This window comes from Gallinula chloropus (assembly GCF_964237585.1).
Source record: "Gallinula chloropus genome assembly, chromosome: 12".
Lineage (NCBI taxonomy): Eukaryota > Metazoa > Chordata > Aves > Gruiformes > Rallidae > Gallinula > Gallinula chloropus.
In genome coordinates this window covers 12,919,232-12,937,471 of record NC_140097.1, presented here as the reverse complement: position 1 = coordinate 12,937,471, position 18,240 = coordinate 12,919,232, and the positions used below count along the sequence as shown (strand labels likewise).

The window sequence follows — 18,240 nt, the reverse complement described above, 5'->3', positions numbered from 1 at the left end:
CAGAACAAGTGACCTGAGCATCGCCTCTGTCCCAAGGCAAGTGCCAACAGAGGCTTAGCAGGGGTTTGTGGGAACAGCTGATGGCACTGGAATAAGGAATCGGGAGAACTATGGCCTGTTTCTCTCTTTAGGGACAAGAAAATGCAAGTGTGGAAGTGCTGGGCCAACCCATGTAACAGCTTCCCTGGCTCGGGGCCGAGTCAAGGATGGAACCTGTATCCGTGCATCCTTCATCCATCCACACTGCTGGGACCGAATGGGGCTGAGCCCCGAGCCCGTTATTGCACAAAGGTCCCTGTCCTGAATCCTGCCAGAACTGGCTCCAAGGGGAGGGGAGGTGGGTGCCCCCCTGCGACTGCCCTGCATGAGGTGCAGCAAGGGGTCCCACTGCTGGGGGGAAGGCAGTAAGGGGTCTGGTTTGTCACTGGGGCAGGTGCCCTGCTCTCCTCTAGTGCAACATTTGCAGGCGGTTTCTTTTTGCAAAATTGGAGGAAGAGGTACAGGTTAGGCCCCTTCCCTGTGGCTAGTGGCATAGCTCCAGACAAATGGAGCTGCAGAGCCACGCTGTGATCACTGCGCAGCCCTTGCTGTATCCATACAACACCCCTGTTCTGTAACTGGGACTAAAGTCTTTCCCTCATTCCTGCAGCTCTAGGATTTGCCTTGTCTGCACCGTTGGACCAGCTCGCAAGCTCCTCCACATCAGCTTCTACACCAGTGCCCCCGGCTGCCCTGATTTAGCAAGGCTGACGTTGGATGGGTGACTGCACCCTACACTCTGCCTTCGGCTCCCTGCATTGCATAAAGGGGTGAGCACCCTCTGATCTGCCCCAGAGGTGGCTGTGCCGATCAGGAGGATGTCAGGATGAGCTTGGACGGGATCGCTGTTCACGCTGTGGGTCTCCTGCTAAACCGGTGGACCGTGAGGACACCCACTGCTAATCCCCACCCACCAGATGCTCTGCACTTCTCTCTAGCATTATTTTCAGGACATTTTCCAACTGATGAAGGAAAACAACAGATTATGACTGTAAAGTTATGGTGAGAGGACTGGATCATGGTAGGACAACATTATTTCTTGCCAAGAGAAGGAACAATTAACCCCTTCTTTAGACTCTCCTCCCATCTCTCTCCCAGCTCCCACCCACTTCTATATACATCATATATTATATTACTATACTCTCTTATAACTTTGACTTTGCTGTTTCAGTATCAGTAGCGCAAGTGATTAATTCCAAAAGAAAAAAAAAGGAAGAAAAAAAAAAGAGAAGGAAAAAAGCAGCCCCATGGAATATTTACAGCATAGTTCATCTTGCAGAGGAGCTGGGGTTTGGCACTGGGAAAAGCATGGGTTTTGAATGTGCTTTTGATTCCACATTCCTCCCCCCTCTGGGATCCTGGTCTGATGATGATGAAAATTAAAGGGCTGTTCAATGTGCTCTCCCCGAGCGCAAACTCACAGAGGACACGTGGGGTGGGGGTGGGGGGTCTCTCTTTTTGCCCTCCCCTGGCCTGGCTGGCTTATGGAGGCAGTATCCAAAGGGGCCTGACCTTGAAAAATCAGCCTTTCACCTTCAGGGAGCTGTCAGCTCCATTTTTAGCCTCTCCTTGCTACCCAGCACCTTCACTGCTGCTCTCCTCTCAAGGACCACGGCTTTTAAGGTACAGGATGGTGGGGTCAGGGAAGGGACCGCACGCACCTGGAATCAAAACTGTGATGTGGAAGATACTGACTTCTTTAACATACCAAAAATTATTGCAGTATAAATACACCCCTGTCACCCCAGCAAAAGCAGAGAAGGGGAAGTGATGGAGGAAGTTTGGTGGGCAAGGGGCATTTTAGTAAAATCACCCGACCTGGAAAGCTTTGACAGCTGCTCCTTCAGCTATCAACCCTTCCCCAGATTAGGGCAATGGACATCTACATCAGCAAATAACGCTGCACCCTGTGCCTCTACCCCCCACCCTCCCTTATGCCACGCATGATTGAATATCCCAAGAGTCTCTCCACATTAGATCTTTCCAGAGAGACTTTTCTATTAAGAAAAGCTTCAATTCCCAGAAAACCCCAGTAGGAGCTGCAAAAACAATTGCTTTTAAGTATGGCTGGTTTCCTCAGCTGCTGAGACCTTCTGGCCAATCCATGTCAGTATTTCTGTGAAGACAGAGGTAGAGACCTCAGGCAGCTCTTTGTGGAGGGCATGATAGGCTTCCTCATACACCTGCAACCATGGAGAGAGCAGAGATTAGTACAGAAAAAACCCCAAACACATGAACAGAACAGCCTTCAATCCTCTGTCATCAGCACCCCCAGGGCCAATGTGTCCTGCCCACACCTGGTCAGGTTTATCCCTAGATGTGGGAGGTTATGAAATCCAAGAGATGCCATTGGTAGTGCTGGTCCCCCACAATGTTAGCATTGCAGCTTGACATCTGCACCCAGCTGCCCTTAAGGAAGGTAACGTATGTCCCAGCCCCATGCATTCCTTGAAGGAAGTACTTATTGTGCCCTTGGAGTTGAAAGGACAATGGGGGATGTTCCCATCATGCCTTGTCCAATTTTACTCCTTTTATGTCCAGAATATTTTTCCAGTGACAAAATCTCTGCCTGTCTCTCTTTCAGGCTCATTCATGTGTTAACAATTGGTTAATCATCTGTGGCTCTCCTGAAATGAACAGACGTGAAGTGGCTTTTGTCACGCAGCACCTTGGAAAGGCTCCTCTGTACCTTTGCACGCTGCAGCATGAGGTAAGGTTGGTGCTCACACAGTTGGCATTGTTCAGAAGAGGTTTTTGGGTCAGCACTTCACCTGCTTACGAGTCTCGCTCTACTTCTATGCCAAGATGCTTCGCACCTAAGAGACCCTCTAGGAACACAGCCACTCCTGGGTCAGGTCTTGAGGTCCCTCACCACCCCTTTTTTTCCCAAAGGCCAGCTGGTGAAAAGCCACAACCTTGGAGAGTTACCTCCTGGTTAAAGGGGCTGTCACCTGCTCAGTCCTGCCAATGCATCAGCCCTGCTTTGCCTCCAGCTCTCCAGAGCTCAGCAGGCTCATGGTTCCTAGTGCTCAGGCAATACTGGCAGGTTAATACCCTAAAGATCAAGAAAGCAAGATGACCTTGAGCGTCTTGTCCTGACTCTGCACTGTGTCCATCAGTAAATAGGACCCTTTGATATCGCACAGCTTGTCAGACGAGCCGTGTAGCACCAGGATGGGCAGAGTCAGCTTGGGCAGAGCTCGCTCAATTCTGGCAATGGCATTCATCAGCTGGATGACGAAGGACACCTTCATGCCGCCGTGGTAGACCAAGGGATCGGACGTGTAAGACTCCATCTGTCAGGGAGAAAGAGGTCATTTAAGGTTTGCAATATTTCATGCAGAAAAGACAAAGCAGATCGGCCTGGCTGTGAGGAGTCCCTTCCCTTGGCTTGCACAGTCATTTCCTTCTCTGTCAGGACATCCTGCCCTCAGAGTCAAGGTCGAGGTCTTTACTGTGGCTACGCAGAGCAGCTCACACAACCTGGCTCACCCCATGCTGTGTGTTTCTCTCTTACCTCGCTAGAAAATATTCAAGCCAAAGCTCCTTCTACAGACAAGCAACCTGTGTGGGATGAAGACTGTTCCCGTGGGGGCACCTGCCTGCATTTTTCTGCTCCACCACGTCCATCTGTCACCAAAAGGTGACAGTCTCTTCTACAGAGCATTCTTCAGACTGCATTACTTGAAAGCTGATGCTCCCTAGGTCCTTATCTTCCCTGCTGAGGGCTCAGATGTTCTTCTCTTTCACCTTCCCTCTCTGGGGGTGAAGACTGGGGTCTACACCTACAGAGAACCGACACACCTGACAGCGAAGCGCTCTGAGGCCAAAGGTCCTCTCTGAGTGCAAAGGGTTCACAGACAAGGAAGCAAAGGGTGGCATTGGGTGCCAAGCCAAACAAAAACCCCCAGGAACTTGCTCAGCCAGACGGGGAAAGGGAGCAAATGTACAGAGCTGGTGCAGAAAGTTGCTAGGAATGAGTAGTTACTGCAGCAGGCAAATCTACAGTAAATATTTGTATACTGTACATGGAGACGGCCCACACAGCCACTGCCATCTCAATATTTGCCAGAATGCTTTGATTATGGGTTGGTCTCTGGCACAGCCTCCAGTTTCTTCCAACCCTGGCAGATGTTTATAGAAATGATGGTTATTTATAGGTTAGCCAAAAACAGCCTCCTCTGCTCACAGGCAGTGGGCTCTGTTCACATTCTTCCTTGTTTCACAGAGATGAGAGGCTCTCTTGCTGCTGCACATGCCTGCCCTGAGGGGACCATGGGTGGGAGGGACCCATGAGCTCCCATCCCCCAAGGGACATGTAGCTATGTGTAGGCACAGACACGCGCTGGAGTGGGACAGCGTGGCCTGCCTGGTCCCCACTAAGAAGCCAGAAAGGCTTTGGGATGGGTTCTGCATTCCTTTCTCTGTGAGATGAGATTATCATGGTGGCAGAAGGACATTACATGATGGGACTTTCCCAGCTGGGGTGGGGGGATTAATTTGCCAGGGAGTATAAAGCCAGGTTCCCTCCTCATTCCAAACATGTTGGGGCACAAATCACTGGAAATGGAGCTGGCAGTGAGGCATTCTGGTGCACACAATTCCTTGGCCATCACCTTCTTGTTTCCAGTCCCCACTGCTTGAACTCTTAGTTCCTAGCCCTGAGGGCAGCCAGAGAAGGAACAGATGGGAATTTGGGACCATTAGTGGCTGTCTTCATCACACCTTCTAGTATTAGGGTCTGTAAGAGGCCACTGCAAGGGTGAGATTGCAGTTAAGGTAAAAGGACCCACTCTTAAAATTGCTGAGCACCCTTCGCTCCTGCTAAAGGCCCCAAGAAGCAGAGAGGCTGGACAGCATGTGGTCCTCTCTTGGCTCTGCATGGACCCCCTCAGTGCCTGGCCAGCTTGTTGGTGCAGAAACCTCCAGCCATGTCCTCCATCCTCTCCACTGCTCAGCCTGTTCACCTGCCAACCCTTCCCTGCTCTGCAAAGGGCTGCAAAAGAGCAAGAAGCTGCCTGTGCTTCAGAAAGAAGCATCTTCTCCCTCTCACAAACCTGCTCGTGGAGAAACTTCAGCTTTGACTCCCAAGCCACCAACAGCACCCCGTGGTGTTGCCAGCTCTCCTGTTGACAGCTGGGCGTTCCTGGGTGTTTTCAGCCAAACATGTTGACTTGTCATCAGGGTTTTGAGGAAAAACACCATGTTGCACTGGCTACTTAGCAACTGGCTTCAGCCTAATCTGGGAGTTCCTTGTCTGGCTCTATGTCACCGCGCTGCGCCAAAGCAAGACAGCTTTGACATGGGGTTCTTTTTAGTTTTTAGTAGTGGGGTTTTCTTGTCACTTGAAGGCAACAAATGGGGGACTTTGCAGGGAAGGGGGAATCAGGAGGGTGGGTGGATGGATTGACAGAAGTTCCCTTCCCATGGAGTAGAACAATGTTGATGAATTCATGTGAGCTGGCCCCCTCCCCAGTCCTAGAAATGCTAAGGGAATGACCTAATGGGTTTCTTTCTTTCTCTTGTTCTTTTCTGAAGGAACAGGGTTTGTTGTTTTGGGTTTTTTTAGCTACTGAGTAGCCAACAAATATTTTTGTGTAGATGATGGGAGGAGAAAAAAATGATAACCCAATCTTAACCCAGATCCATCAGTTCTGAGCGGGGAGGATCCTGTTCCCAGCAAACAAATAGGAATCCTTGTCAGAGTTAATGTTCAGTGCATGGAGTGAGTGTGAAGCAGCAGCTTGCTGGGGAAAGAGAGGAAGTCAGGGAATGGGCTGTATATTCTGCAAGCTCTGAACTGTAAACCCTGCAAGCCCAGAGCTCCCGCTGGCACGCTGAGCTTGGGGACATCAGGGACAAGCAAGCAAGGGTGACCCGGGAGAGCCTGTGACTGCTTCCAGCTGTGGTCCAGCGCAGACTCTGCAGAGTTCATCACAACAGCCCTTTTTTCTCTTTATGTAATGCTAAGACAGAAGCAACCATTGGGGCTCCTGATGCATTACGTTACCCTGCTTAGAGGTCTGTACATTCCCTTTGCGTCTTGCAGAGTGATAAATTCATTATAAGGCATTTACAGCCTCATCCTATGTGGATGCTGCAGGAACAAGGCTGAAGTCAGGGGGGCTGTTCCACTGAATTCACTGGCTGCTAACAAAAGATTAATGGAGTAAAGGGGTGCCTGCCCCATGACGTTAGTTTTCCTTGAAATAACAGGACTGGATTTTTAAGGTTGTCTCTTGTCCTTTTTTGTGTCTCTTGCATTTGATATAGCAAGCAGACCAAATGAACATCTCCATACCATCCTGTGTTTCAGTCCCTACACCCTGTGGACAGCCTGCTGGGAATAGAAAATCATCAGGAAATTCTTGCATGATGTCCCAAAAATATTTCTACAGAATAGAAAGTTGGTCTGGCAGGAGAGTATGTTTCACATATAAATAATGGATGTTTCCAGCACATTGCGTACTTTGAAGCTGTGCATCTTGAGTCCAAAAGGAGGGTGCACTGTGCATCAGAGGCAGCCAGAGCACTGAGGTGCTGTGTTGTCTTCAGTAAGTGCCTGGAGCCTCAAATCCTGGTGTCTGAAGGCAGTCGGGAAAGCGCTTTGCATTGCAAGCCACAGCTGCTCCAGCAGTTCCCTGGCAGGTGAGCAGGCAGCACAGCAAGGAGGAGCTGCTTGTCTGGGTTTGAAGGCTGCTCCATCGTAAGCAGACTCTAATGAAGCAGACCTACATTTTTATCCACTGCAAAAGGCTTTCCCTCACTCCATGGAAAGGGGAAAAGGGCTGAGGAAAACCAACAACGCTCAAAGGAAGCTCTGGAGACTTGGAGCATCACAGAGCAGAGGGAGCAGCAGCAAATATTTGTGTAGAGTGACACCAGGGTAGCATTTACCATAAACTATGTCCAGCGGTTGCTACGGTGATTCCTAACATCACCCCAACAGCCTACATGGGAATGCTCAGTCACCAGCTCCAGGGAGCTCAGCGACACTTTTCTAAAGGCATTATCATTTGGGATGTCCCCACGTCAGCTCTTTTCTCCTGTAAAAGCCATTTAGCACAGCACAGGCACCTTTCAGCAGAGGATCCACCCGTTGGAGGTGTATCTAATGCCACTACCCTTAAGGATGGGCTGTGGCACAGAGTCCGAGTGCCACCAACAGATGGGTGCACGATCAGGCCAAGCCTCAGGTGTTGCTCTTGAGGCAGGGGCAACACATTGCTCCCTTCCCCCAGAGCCCTAGCAGCTTTTACCCCCTAGATACAAATGCAGAAGGGAAAATTTCCCTCTCTGTGATTTTAGTGAATTAGGTCTCTGATTTAAATGTTTTCTCTATGTTCTGTGCAACAAGTCACTGCAGCTGAACGTCATTAAGAACAGAGCTTAACTGGAACCAGCCTTCTTCCCAGGGATCTATTCTGTGCAGCCTCATATGGTATGTAACATATGCCATGTGGTGCATCAGGGGATGCAGATGAACTCACTCCATGCTCATCCTGACAGTTCTCTAGAACCTACTTTGTCTTCCTTCTCTCAGATCCCTGAATCTTTCCACCTCCAGCCCAGTGAAATGTTACACTCTGTTCACAGACAAGTGGACTCAAAGTCGTTTGACCAAAAACCTCTTTGGCAGAGCTGAGAAACATCCCTGAATGCCTCGAGGCTATTCTGGAAGACTCTTTGCTTTCCAGTTTTACCGAACAGGGGAGTCAAAGAGGTGGGACACGTTGAGGCTGAATGCAGGGCACGCACGGCTCCTAGCACTGCCTTTGCTGCTGGTCCTTTCAGCTGCAGTTCCAATGCCAGCTGAGCTGCCTCCCTGGAGCAAGGCAATTTGTTAACTTCTCCTTAAGATATGAACCACTGGATGAACGTCAGGAAAAGTCCCAGTGCCCGTGAGATGCGAGCTGATGTGTGAGCACAGGAGCAACTGAGCACTACACCAGTGAAGCTTTCCTGCTTTGGACACACCCTTGGGTGGCATTTTCTATCATTCAAGCTGATTTCTAAAATGCACCAAGTTCTGGGTCACTCCACTCTCCAGACAAGACCACTTTGTTCACTTGCAGTTCGTGTCTCCTTCTGTTCACTTGTCCCACAACAGAGAGAAGGAAAAAAACCACCTCATTACATGTTGTTGCAGCAGTTGCAACCACATGTCTTTTTCCCTGTGATGGCACAAACAGGCTGCAACAGTTATTGCTGGGAGTGGGTACGAATGGGAGAAGAGTCCCAGGCTTTGGTGACACTACAAAATCTCCCATGGCTCCACGCGCAGTCGCAGTGGTGCAGCTGGAACTGGGTTGTTGCAGCGACTGCTTCAACTGAAGCTTGTTGAGGTATTATTGTCAGGCACAGCAAGAACACACCATCTGTTTGGAGCGGGTGTAGCAGAGCCAGCGTGTAATCCAGGAGACCTTGTAGGTCTTTGGGGCAAGCGTGCACCCTTCCTCTGTTTGAATCTGTTCAGCATGATGTGATCCTGGTTCCAAAGCAGGAAAACTGATCACAGGGACTGTAGAGCTTTGGGTGGTTTCCCTGCAGGAAGCGGGGTTGGGAAAGCTGACTTCATCACTCTGTTGGTGACCTGCATGAGCCAGGGTTGCCGCTGTGACGAGCAGTGGTGCTGCAGCAGACACACAGTGTTCCCACGGGCTTCCCATCACAGCCATGGCACAGGTCGAGGGGGCAAGGCGTGCCAAGGGGAACGCCAGGTGATTTCCCACGGCGAAGCAAGTTTTCTGCTATGTGGAAAGCTGGTTCCACCGACTTCAGAGATGTTTCACCTTTTTACACCAGCACAGATCATGCCCTCATGACTTAGCAAACAAAAAAAGCACAGCAGCAGGCCTGGGATAAGATACAGACTATGCAGTGACTTTAAATGGCATTGAAGGTTCTCACCTCCTTCTTGTTCCGGGAAATTGCATTTGGGTCTATCGATCCCAGCGACAGGTTTGGGAGAACTAAGTTGAGCACTTTAGCTGCAAAAACCTGTGGGAGAAGAAAGCAAGCAGTTAGAGAGAGAGTTAGACTGAGGGCCGAATCCTGAGCTGATGGGAATCAGCACTGGAGTGAAATAGCTGAAAAGTGCCAACTGACACCGGAGAAAGATCTGTCCTATATTTAAAGCATTTCTCTTAAAGAGAAGGTGTTTAAATTGCTCAGGGGGATTAAGGAGTGGGCGTGCTAGTCTGAAATGCCATCAGCTGTCCATCTGCATGCAACATCACAACTTGATTGTACTTTGCCTTTTTCTCAAGTTAATTTCGAAAAAGGACTCAGCTAAGCACTTTGATAGGGAAAAGCCATTCCCAGCCCTCACAAGAGCTGGGTTTTGCTGGTTTACTGCCCTTTCCTTGCTGCCACAGCTGATTTCAGGCTGCAGTGCCTAAGTGATGCTTGGTGCAATTTGCCTAGGCTGCGCTCTTTTTGATAACCATATTCTCCAGGGAACCTGTAAATAAACAAGAGCAAAATGTGCATGCATTGGCTAAGGAAATCCATTGCTCACTGGTCTCCTGGGAGCGAAACACAAAAGCATTCAGCAGCCCAGGCTTGAAGCTGCTGGCAGAAGAAAGGGAAACATCTTTCATTTCAATAGCACTACAAGCACGTTGATACCAGGTTCTGCTCTGATCTTTGCTAGCTGTCTTTAATTAAATGATCACCACTTAAGTCAGAAAATATGCAATTAGTGTTTGTTGGTCTGTTTTACGGCCCTTTCATGTTCACAACTAACATTTGTAGGTAGGCTATCACCTATGTTCTCCGTTTCTGCTGATATATAATCACTTCTGAAGCACTCCCTGACATTTCAGATCACAGATGATACACAACAGAGTAATTACGGTATTAGAGGAATAACACAAGGTTGAAGCCAAAGTCATCCAGGAGTGAAAAGCTGTAAAGACTCATGGCAGATTTGAAGGCACAAGTGTACCTTGGGGTGGATATGACTAGGAACCAGTGTCGCTGTCTACCAGTGTATTGACCCCCTCACTGGCTATGACATTGTGTCAGCAAAATTAATTTCTGCTGAGGTCTCCAGAGTTAGAGCACTAAAATAACTTATCCACATCAACCCAAGTATGAGCTTATGATGTAAACAAGCAGGAATGGGGTGTTCTTTGTTTTGTGTTAACTCCAGGCAGATATGATATGGAGAATGCACTTCATGAATCCTAGGCAAGGTTATGGACTCTGTGTGCTGGCTACCCTCTAAGAGTTTTGCTTTTCTGAAACCACTCACAGTGACCCAGGTATATGCCAAGTAACTTTAGACTCCTAGCTGAGGTATTTAAATTCAAAAGGAGTGTCCTAGGCTTTCTTAACAGAGTAGGGGGAGTGAGAAAAAACACCCCCCAGAACATGTCTAACATCCAAACATTCGTCTGCAAATGCCTGTCTCCAAAGACTATCACAACAACCTGAGGCAATTAGTTTCTCTAAAATAAGAGCCTGAGTTAAGAGCCAGTTATTATGCCTAATGGTTGCTTATTCAACCTTGGCATGAGAGGTTAGTTGATGCTCTCCCAAGATCTACTTAAGACTATTGGCCACAAGATCAATAAGTTGGTATTAAGGCCCCAGCTGTTTAGGTCCGAGATGACAAACAGAGGAATGAAAGATTGCATGGGCTTTGGAAGCTGGGGGAGTTGATTGCTTTTAACTTTGGCTGATGAAGAAAGTTAGCTGATGTACTCTCAAATTCCAGAAGCAGCCATGAGTTTGATGGAGATTCTGCTCCGTGGCTGCTTGGTTTGTGTGTGAATATTTATATTCCCAAGGATCTGCAACAGGATCTGCAGCAGGGATTTTGCATAAGAGGCATCAATTTGAGTCTTCCTCTCCCATGAGCAACAACACACCAGCCTAATGGTGTACTGAAGGCAGGGAAGGTGTGACAAGGGGAGTTACATATATGCTCTTTCTCAGGCTCTTCCTTGTTAGAGACAAGCTTGACAGGCTTTTGTCAGATACAGTATGGCCACTTTTCTGTTTGCATACAGGCTTATCATCCCAGCCCCACAGCCTGCTGATGACCTTGCCTCTGTGACATGCTTTGGAAATGTTCTTGAACATTTTTTTGTGCATGTCTGGAGTTTTGCCAGATCGAGTCACAAGCTGATTGCTAAGCTGCCACAGAGATAGGGCTGGCTTCTGCCCACAAGTACAGCAGCACGTACCATCCTGGGTTGGTGATACCACAGAAGAGTTACTTCTGGTGAAGAGAAGCACCAGACCCTGTACATAGACATTTTAGATGTACTTACACACACACATATAAACTCCCTGTGTGCACAAAACCTCTTAGTTATGCCCAGACTTGGTCTACAGGACTGACTGTGAAAGGACTCCACCACCACTGTTCAAAGGCTCTTCACATCTGCAGGAGGCAGATCTTGGAGGCAGGGTCATTGCCAGAAAAATCAGTTTTGACGTTATAATCAAAGATTCAGAAGGTTCCCCTGGGCCGTCGCCGATTTTTCAGAGCCAAATTTTGTCAGATTAGTTGAGAAGAAAAGGGGGAAAGCAGAAAGGTCCCTCCCTACTTGCAACAAGTAGGTTGACACTTCTATCCGGACACAGGATGTATAGGGCACTGACGAGGTTGTGTTTCTGCAAAGAGCAGAGGTTGGGGTTTCTGCATGCGGCCTGCAAACCCCCTGCGATTCCGCGGCTGCCAGGGCGGGTTCGGCAGCACGGGAAGGTATTCCTGGGACAGACTGAGGGACCAGTGTGTGATCTGTTCCTCTGTTATTGTTGCCTTGAAGCCCTCGTTGGTTTAGGCCAAGGTAAATTCTTGCTCAGTTGGAAACTTCCCCAGCAAAGGGATGAATGCCGTGGTCCTTGGGAAATGGCCCAGGGCCGAGAAGTTGTACCAGTTCCAAGGGAAAACCAAAGCCTTTGTGCCTCGGAGGCGCAAACACCGATGAAATGGGTTTTGGCTCTCAGAGTAAGGAAAAATAAAGCACACGAGTGTTTTCAGCTTGACTTTATGGGAAAACACAGTTTACACAGCAATAGTCTGCCTGCTTTCACTCCTTCCCCTTGAAAGCACCTTCTCAACTCCAGGACTGACTTCAACTAGATCTGACAGAGCAGAGATATTTAAGGAATAATTAATCTTTTATCGGTCTTGAGACGCAGCAATAGATTTCAAAGAGAGAGAAACTTGCCGTGCACTTGTATTGCTACCTGCAAGTGACTCTCTAGGAAACAGACTGTAGAAACACCTCCAAAATATTTCAGTTAAAGATTAGGATTTCCTCCACTGAAATAAACCAACAATCTGGCTCAGATCTGTAAGAAACCAGAGTACAGTAAAACTAATCCCCACAGATCTGGTTGAGTCCTTATTTCAGAAAGGGTTTAGCATCTAGCAAAAGGTACAGCTACAGTAGGAGGAAAAACTTCCCATATTTTTGTTGACTTGACTAGAAAGAGAAGGGTAACTGTCAGATTCAGAGAGTATATTAATTTTTTCTCAATATTTATTTGAATAGTATTCAAAATGAGAAAAAAAAGGAGCAGTGGTGCTCATGGGACCCTTATGCTGACCCAGGCATAGCCTCACGTGTGAAGAACCAGCTACCAGCCTCCTAAAACTGCCCTTCAGTGCACTGACTCCAACTTAAACAAGTCTTCCAGGACTGGAAAGCTTCAGGATTCACTTCCCATCTGATAAGCAGGTGGTCTGTGGGCAGGCACTTAGAAGGAAAATATTGACTGACATCCAGGCGTCACAGATCTCAATGAGGTTTTGCATCTTTAAGGCTAGAGGTCTGAGTGCTTCACCTTCAGTGGAAGAGTGAGATGATTAAAAAGCACCCTTTAGTGCTTGTACTGATTTCTGGGGTCAGTAGATGGCTTTGGCTAAAGCAGAAGGGGCAACAGGATTATCCTGAAAGCTGAGGCAGTATGTTTCCTTTCTCTCAGAAGGACAAAAGCCAGGAGAAATAGCGTAGAAGTGGACTATAAAAAGCTAGTCCTAGGAGAAGGGTCTAGGGAGAAAAGGTAAAGGAACAAGTCCTGTGGGAATGAGATGCTCTGTCATTCCTGCTGGCCTTGCTGGTCCTTCCCTTTGCTTGCAGCTTCTTTTAGGACTGTTTGTTCTTTTAAAAATTCCAAGAGCAAGGGAGAGGTGAGGGTCAGCTGCCTTGCAGAGCCTCCCTGGGGAAGGGCAGAGCGGGCGCTGCAAATCTCGATCAGAAATAGCTCTGGAAGGGAAATGCGAATGGGAGGGAGGTGAAGCCTAAAGGAAAACTGAAGGAGATGGTCTGGACAAGAACCAGCCAAGTGAAGTGGGGCACTGCTGGGGCACTGATGCTTTAGCTGGAAGCCTTATTTGAAGCTCACAAAGGATTCCTGGGCCTCAAGAGCTCTAGTTTTGTTTAGAAATTGGTCATCCCCCAAACACCAAAAATAATCCTGGCCTGACTTAGCCAGCAGCCTGTGTTGCAACTATACCAGACTCTGTATGAGTCAGGAAGAAAACTGTAGGAGAGGAAGGGAAAGGACAGCATTGTGTGGGCTGCCACAGGGTGTGGTGGAGAAAGCACAGTCTGCTAACACCTCCCGAGGTAGCACCGTTCTCTGACTCTCATTTAAGTAAGTTTTTCTGGATGAGTTCAGGATGCACTTCCCCTCTGGAAAGTAGGTGGGCCTGTGGGGGAGGCTCTTAGAAGAGAAGTACTGACTGAGGGCCAGGTGGCACAGATCTCAGCTGGGTTTTGCATTTTAAGGCTAGAGGTCCGAGTGGTTGATTGGGTGCCATGTGGGTTTGCTCTTACCTTGATGGGAGTGGCAACTTCTGGGCTGGCCACCACTAAAGGAGAGATTAACAGCATGCCTGAAAACTCGCTGGGCCTCTCACTAGCTGTCAGAATGGAGATGGCTCCCCCCTGCAATGAAAATAACAGCCCACAGCTTAATACCGGTATCAACGTCTCATTTATACAGCAATCCTGTTAGCGGGAGGGGTTTAGTCCAAACAAGTGAATCATTTCTGCCCCAGTGAGAGGGCAGTGAGGTCAGTGAGGAAGGCTGGAGGAGCAGGGTCACTAGAAGCAGCTGTTTTTTTGGGGAGATCTGGTTTCTGCTCTCATGCAGCAAACGCCTGCATCCCACTGAACTCAACCCTCTGTGCAATGCCTGTCACCTCCTTAGGATGCCTTGTGTCCTCCTCAGTTGAAACGACTGAGAAGAAAATATCTGAAGTGGTAGTTAGGTGGGACTTGAAAAATAAGTTGAGGCTCTGTCAGTGTGACAGACTGGTGCTGCATTGGGAAAATGCCATGACGCCAGGCTCGGTCTGTGCTGGTGGCACTGGTAACCTGGGCAACAGCAGTGCTGCCATCCGGCATGCAAAAACCTTCACTAATTACTGGAAGTTATTCTCCTCTTCAGCATCCCCAGCCCCTTCACCCTCACAGCGCCATGCCCAAGGTCTGACAGAGAACACTCAGTCCATGGGTTTGAGCTAAACATCAGCCAGGCTAAGCTCTCCTGCAGGAGGACAGTGGCTGACGGTGCTCCAGAAAGTTTGCAGAGGATTAGTTGCCAAGGGAAGTGTTTGGTGAACTTCCACGATGCTGCTGGAGAACCAGGGGCTTGTTAAATGGAGCAGCAGCAAGAAGCATCTCAAAGACCTCACCGGGAAATTAGCTCCTTGTTACAGCGGCTTTGGAGCGCAGGGAGCACTTCAGAGCATGCCATGCCTTCTTATGCAAGAACACTTGTTTGTCTGAGCATGGCCTGAATCCCAAAGTACTTATTCATTTTCGTCTCCTCCAGGAAGGCAGGGAGAGCAGATCAATGACATCAGTGGGAATATTGCTAGCTTGAATAAAGGGATTTGGCCCGTGCTGTCAGAATCAGACTTCAGATCTGTTCACCAAATCAGTGCCTTTGTTTTTGCAGCCCTAATCCCTGGTACATTTTCCCGTTAGGTTGTTTAACAGAATGAGGCTACAGGGTATTTTTGTGCTTCATCCCCTCGCTGCTCACAAAGCTTTGGAGGGCTTAACCTCCTGGTTAAAATGAAAGGAGAAGCCCAATGCTGCAGGGAGGTGGTGGGACTTATCATGTACCCGGTGTGAATGAACGTTCCTATTAAAAAAAAGGCCCATTGTTGCAAGTGGCACTAATTAGAGCCATGATCTGGATAGAAAAGTTAAGGGCTGTAGTGTACTCAAGATCTCGTGGGGAAAAACATGCTGGCCACTCCATCTGAACAGAGCGGAAGGGAAGGCTGCTTGCAGCTTTGTTTTTCCTGCTGTGGGCTCAGTTATTGCCTGCCATCCACCGGAGTGCCGCCGTGCTGCGGCACGTGTCCCGGGTGCTGCGGGAGGGGTTGGGGATGGTGCTTACCATGGAGTGCCCCAGAATGAGAATGGGCAGCTCGGGGTGCTCCTTCTTCATGAGATCAATGTGCTGCAAGCTGTCCCTGATGAAGACGTGGAAATCTGAGACAACCATACGGTCACCCTCGCTCTGCCCGTGACCAACTGCAGGGGAAAAGGAGAGCACGCATCCAAGTCATTCAAAGCAGTGGTTGCAACTGAGAAAGGTCTTAGCAGGCATGTGCCTGTTAGACTGCTACTGTCCTAACTCAAACTTCTCCTGCAGACATCTCATGCTGCAGAAATACCAAGGATGCTGCACAAAACAATTTTAGAAGTGCCATACTGCCCGTGATCTGGTTAAAAAAAACCAAACCAAAACAAAAACATATTCCCCTGTGTTTCTACCTGCTCTCCTAAACTGAGAGTACCAACCTAATCTCTTGCAGCCTTCAGCACTGGGGTGAGGAAGGCAGAAGGGCTTTCATGCCTTGCTGTAGGGGTGTGAGGTCACCGCATCCTGGGAAGTCAGGTTTTGCCCCAGGGATCACAGCTGATGGGGTCTGAGGGCTCACTGTACAGAGCCAACTGCTCTGTAGAGTCTTGGCAAGAAACAGAAAAATTCTGAAGACCAGATACGGTCTCTATAAACTTAATGGGCCATGGAAACAGCCTTTTCCAGTGCCTGGGTGTGCAGGAGCTTTGCAGAGTCCTGCCTTTTCTCACCGCTCTCCTGGAGCACTGAGTGGACTGGGAACCTTCCCTCCTGTGAGGTGAAGCACTGCCGGCCAAGTGACGGTGGTTGCAGCAGCCCGTGGTGGGTGAGTAGAAGTAGCACGGTCCCCCTAAACAAGTGTTACTGCAAACTGCACTGTCCTGGATGCTGTCAGCTCGTTCTGTATCTGGGAATTATCTTGTCTGATCAAAGGGAAGGGAAAGACTAAAATGGGAGATGGTGAGTTGCTATGGGAACAGCGGCATCCCTGGCAGAGGTGGAGCCAGCATCACCACACACAGTCCCATCAATTTTGAGCTTGCAAAGGCTTGAAATTGATACCACCCTGGGGGAGCAGTTTGCATGTTTACTTGACCACACAAAAATGTTGTTATCAATCACATACAAGATTCTTCCTTAAAAAACACTCTCCTTGCTTGTTTCTGTTCCATGCATGTTGTTAAGGAAAACTGTGAAGGGGGTAATGTATCTCATCCATATGGGATGGGGTAGAGGGAATCTCAAACATCTCCCTCCTCCTGTGTGTCTCCCCAGGCCTTCTCCAGTGGGCACTTAGGCACAGAGGGACTTGTCAAAGGATGTGAAATGTCTGATGACTGTTTAAATGCTGGATGGTCCCACCTCTAGTGATCAGCAAAGAAAAGCAAGACCTGCCCAGCCTGACAGGTAAAGGCTGCCCAGTCAGATCTGCTGGCAATAGTCACACCAGCAGACATCAGTATGTCCAAACTTAATTTTCTTGCAGGCAATAAAAAAAAAAGTCACTTTTCAAAGTAGACAGAATGTCTAGTAAACATCTGGACTAAATACACTTAAGTAAAACTGAACCCCAAACTCTCTCTTTGTGCTGCCAGGTGCTCTCCAGAGCTGGGTCTCCTGGCAGCGAACACCGCAACCAGCCGTGCTGTCTGCCACATAAACCCATCGATGTCATGCTGGTCAATTACAAATAACATATTACTGGTTCTGCTTTCCATGCACACGCTCCAATTCCTGCCAAAATATGATATAGCAAGTATCCTCTGTGGATCAGTGACCAGAAACAAATTGAAGAGCCAATTCAAATAATCTACAGAAGTGAAACCCTGTGTGTGGTTAGCAGGTCTGGTAACTGCAGACTGATTTGTATCACAGATGGGAAGCGAGCTTTTCCCAGCTTTTATACATGTGGAGTCCACTCTCTTTGTGGACCTCAGATGCATGATCTGCCTCTTATTTAAACTTCAAATTTAGCAGGTTAATATGAGTTCACTGCTCCAGAGAGAGGAACATTTTCTGTTTGCAGAGCTCTGCACTTCCACTTTCTTTTTCTCTGGTGCTGCTTGCACTTGCTTCTAGTGGTACCTCCATCTCTATAGTGTCCATGTAAGACAGCTGAGCAAGCAAAAAGAGCAAACCCCCATGGCCCAGGTCTGTCTATGGGCCATGACTCCTTGCTGTGGATGAGACAGAGGCAGGTCTGGAAAGCCTCCTTGGTCCTCAGAGTGGAGAAAATCCTACCTCATTGACAATGATACTGCTCATAACCAGACTTACAATTGTGGAATTCCAAAAATACCTGTGCAATAGCTGTGACAAGAATCTCAATGGATTTCTGCAGGGTTTGGAGTTATTAATAACTTACTGAACCCACCTTTTGACCCTGAATGTTCCCCTCTTGGAACAGAGCAATGCTTGAAGAGCAGTTTGTCTGCACATATGGTAAAGGCCATGCAAGTCTCTGCTCTGATACTGTCCCTGCCCCTTGCACAAGGTCAGCTGGATGGCATTCTAGGTTGTGTTCTTTTATATTACTATTTTTCTCTCTTCCCCTCCAAGAAACCAAACTTGCTCCACCAGAGAGTGATTTTATTGCCAGTTTGAGTGTCCTAGCTGAGAAAGCTTCAGGGTGAGGAACTAAGACCTCTTCTATTAGATGAAAGGTATGTGCACAACCAAACATCAATACAGTGGAGAATAGTGCTGTGTTTTTCTCTGATCTTTTGCCTTTAGAGCTATTAAGACTAAAAAGGTCAGGTGTATCCTCAATGTAAAGCTATTTGCTTTGGGCTTTGCTGGGAATGAATCTGATGTAGTGGTTCTGCAGTGCTGGTGGCAAGACAGCAGGTGCAG

The 18,240-nt window shown here is 48.4% G+C and overlaps 1 protein-coding gene across 4 annotated transcripts in view; it reads right to left on the bottom strand.

Moving 5' to 3' along the window:
* Nucleotides 1–2,012: 2,012 nt before the first annotated feature.
* MGLL (monoglyceride lipase) overlaps nucleotides 2,013–18,240 on the bottom strand; it is a 61,855-nt gene continuing 45,627 nt past the window's right edge. For all 4 annotated transcript variants that reach the window (XM_084269704.1, XM_084269705.1, XM_084269703.1 and 1 more), the window contains 5 exons: nucleotides 15,421–15,557; nucleotides 13,842–13,952; nucleotides 8,950–9,039; nucleotides 3,120–3,335; nucleotides 2,013–2,222 (listed from right to left, as the gene is read on the bottom strand). In XM_084269704.1, the coding sequence (XP_084125830.1) occupies nucleotides 2,097–2,222; nucleotides 3,120–3,335; nucleotides 8,950–9,039; nucleotides 13,842–13,952; nucleotides 15,421–15,557 (680 nt within the window). In that variant the 3' untranslated portion in view covers nucleotides 2,013–2,096. The remainder of the gene's footprint in view (nucleotides 2,223–3,119; nucleotides 3,336–8,949; nucleotides 9,040–13,841; nucleotides 13,953–15,420; nucleotides 15,558–18,240) is intronic.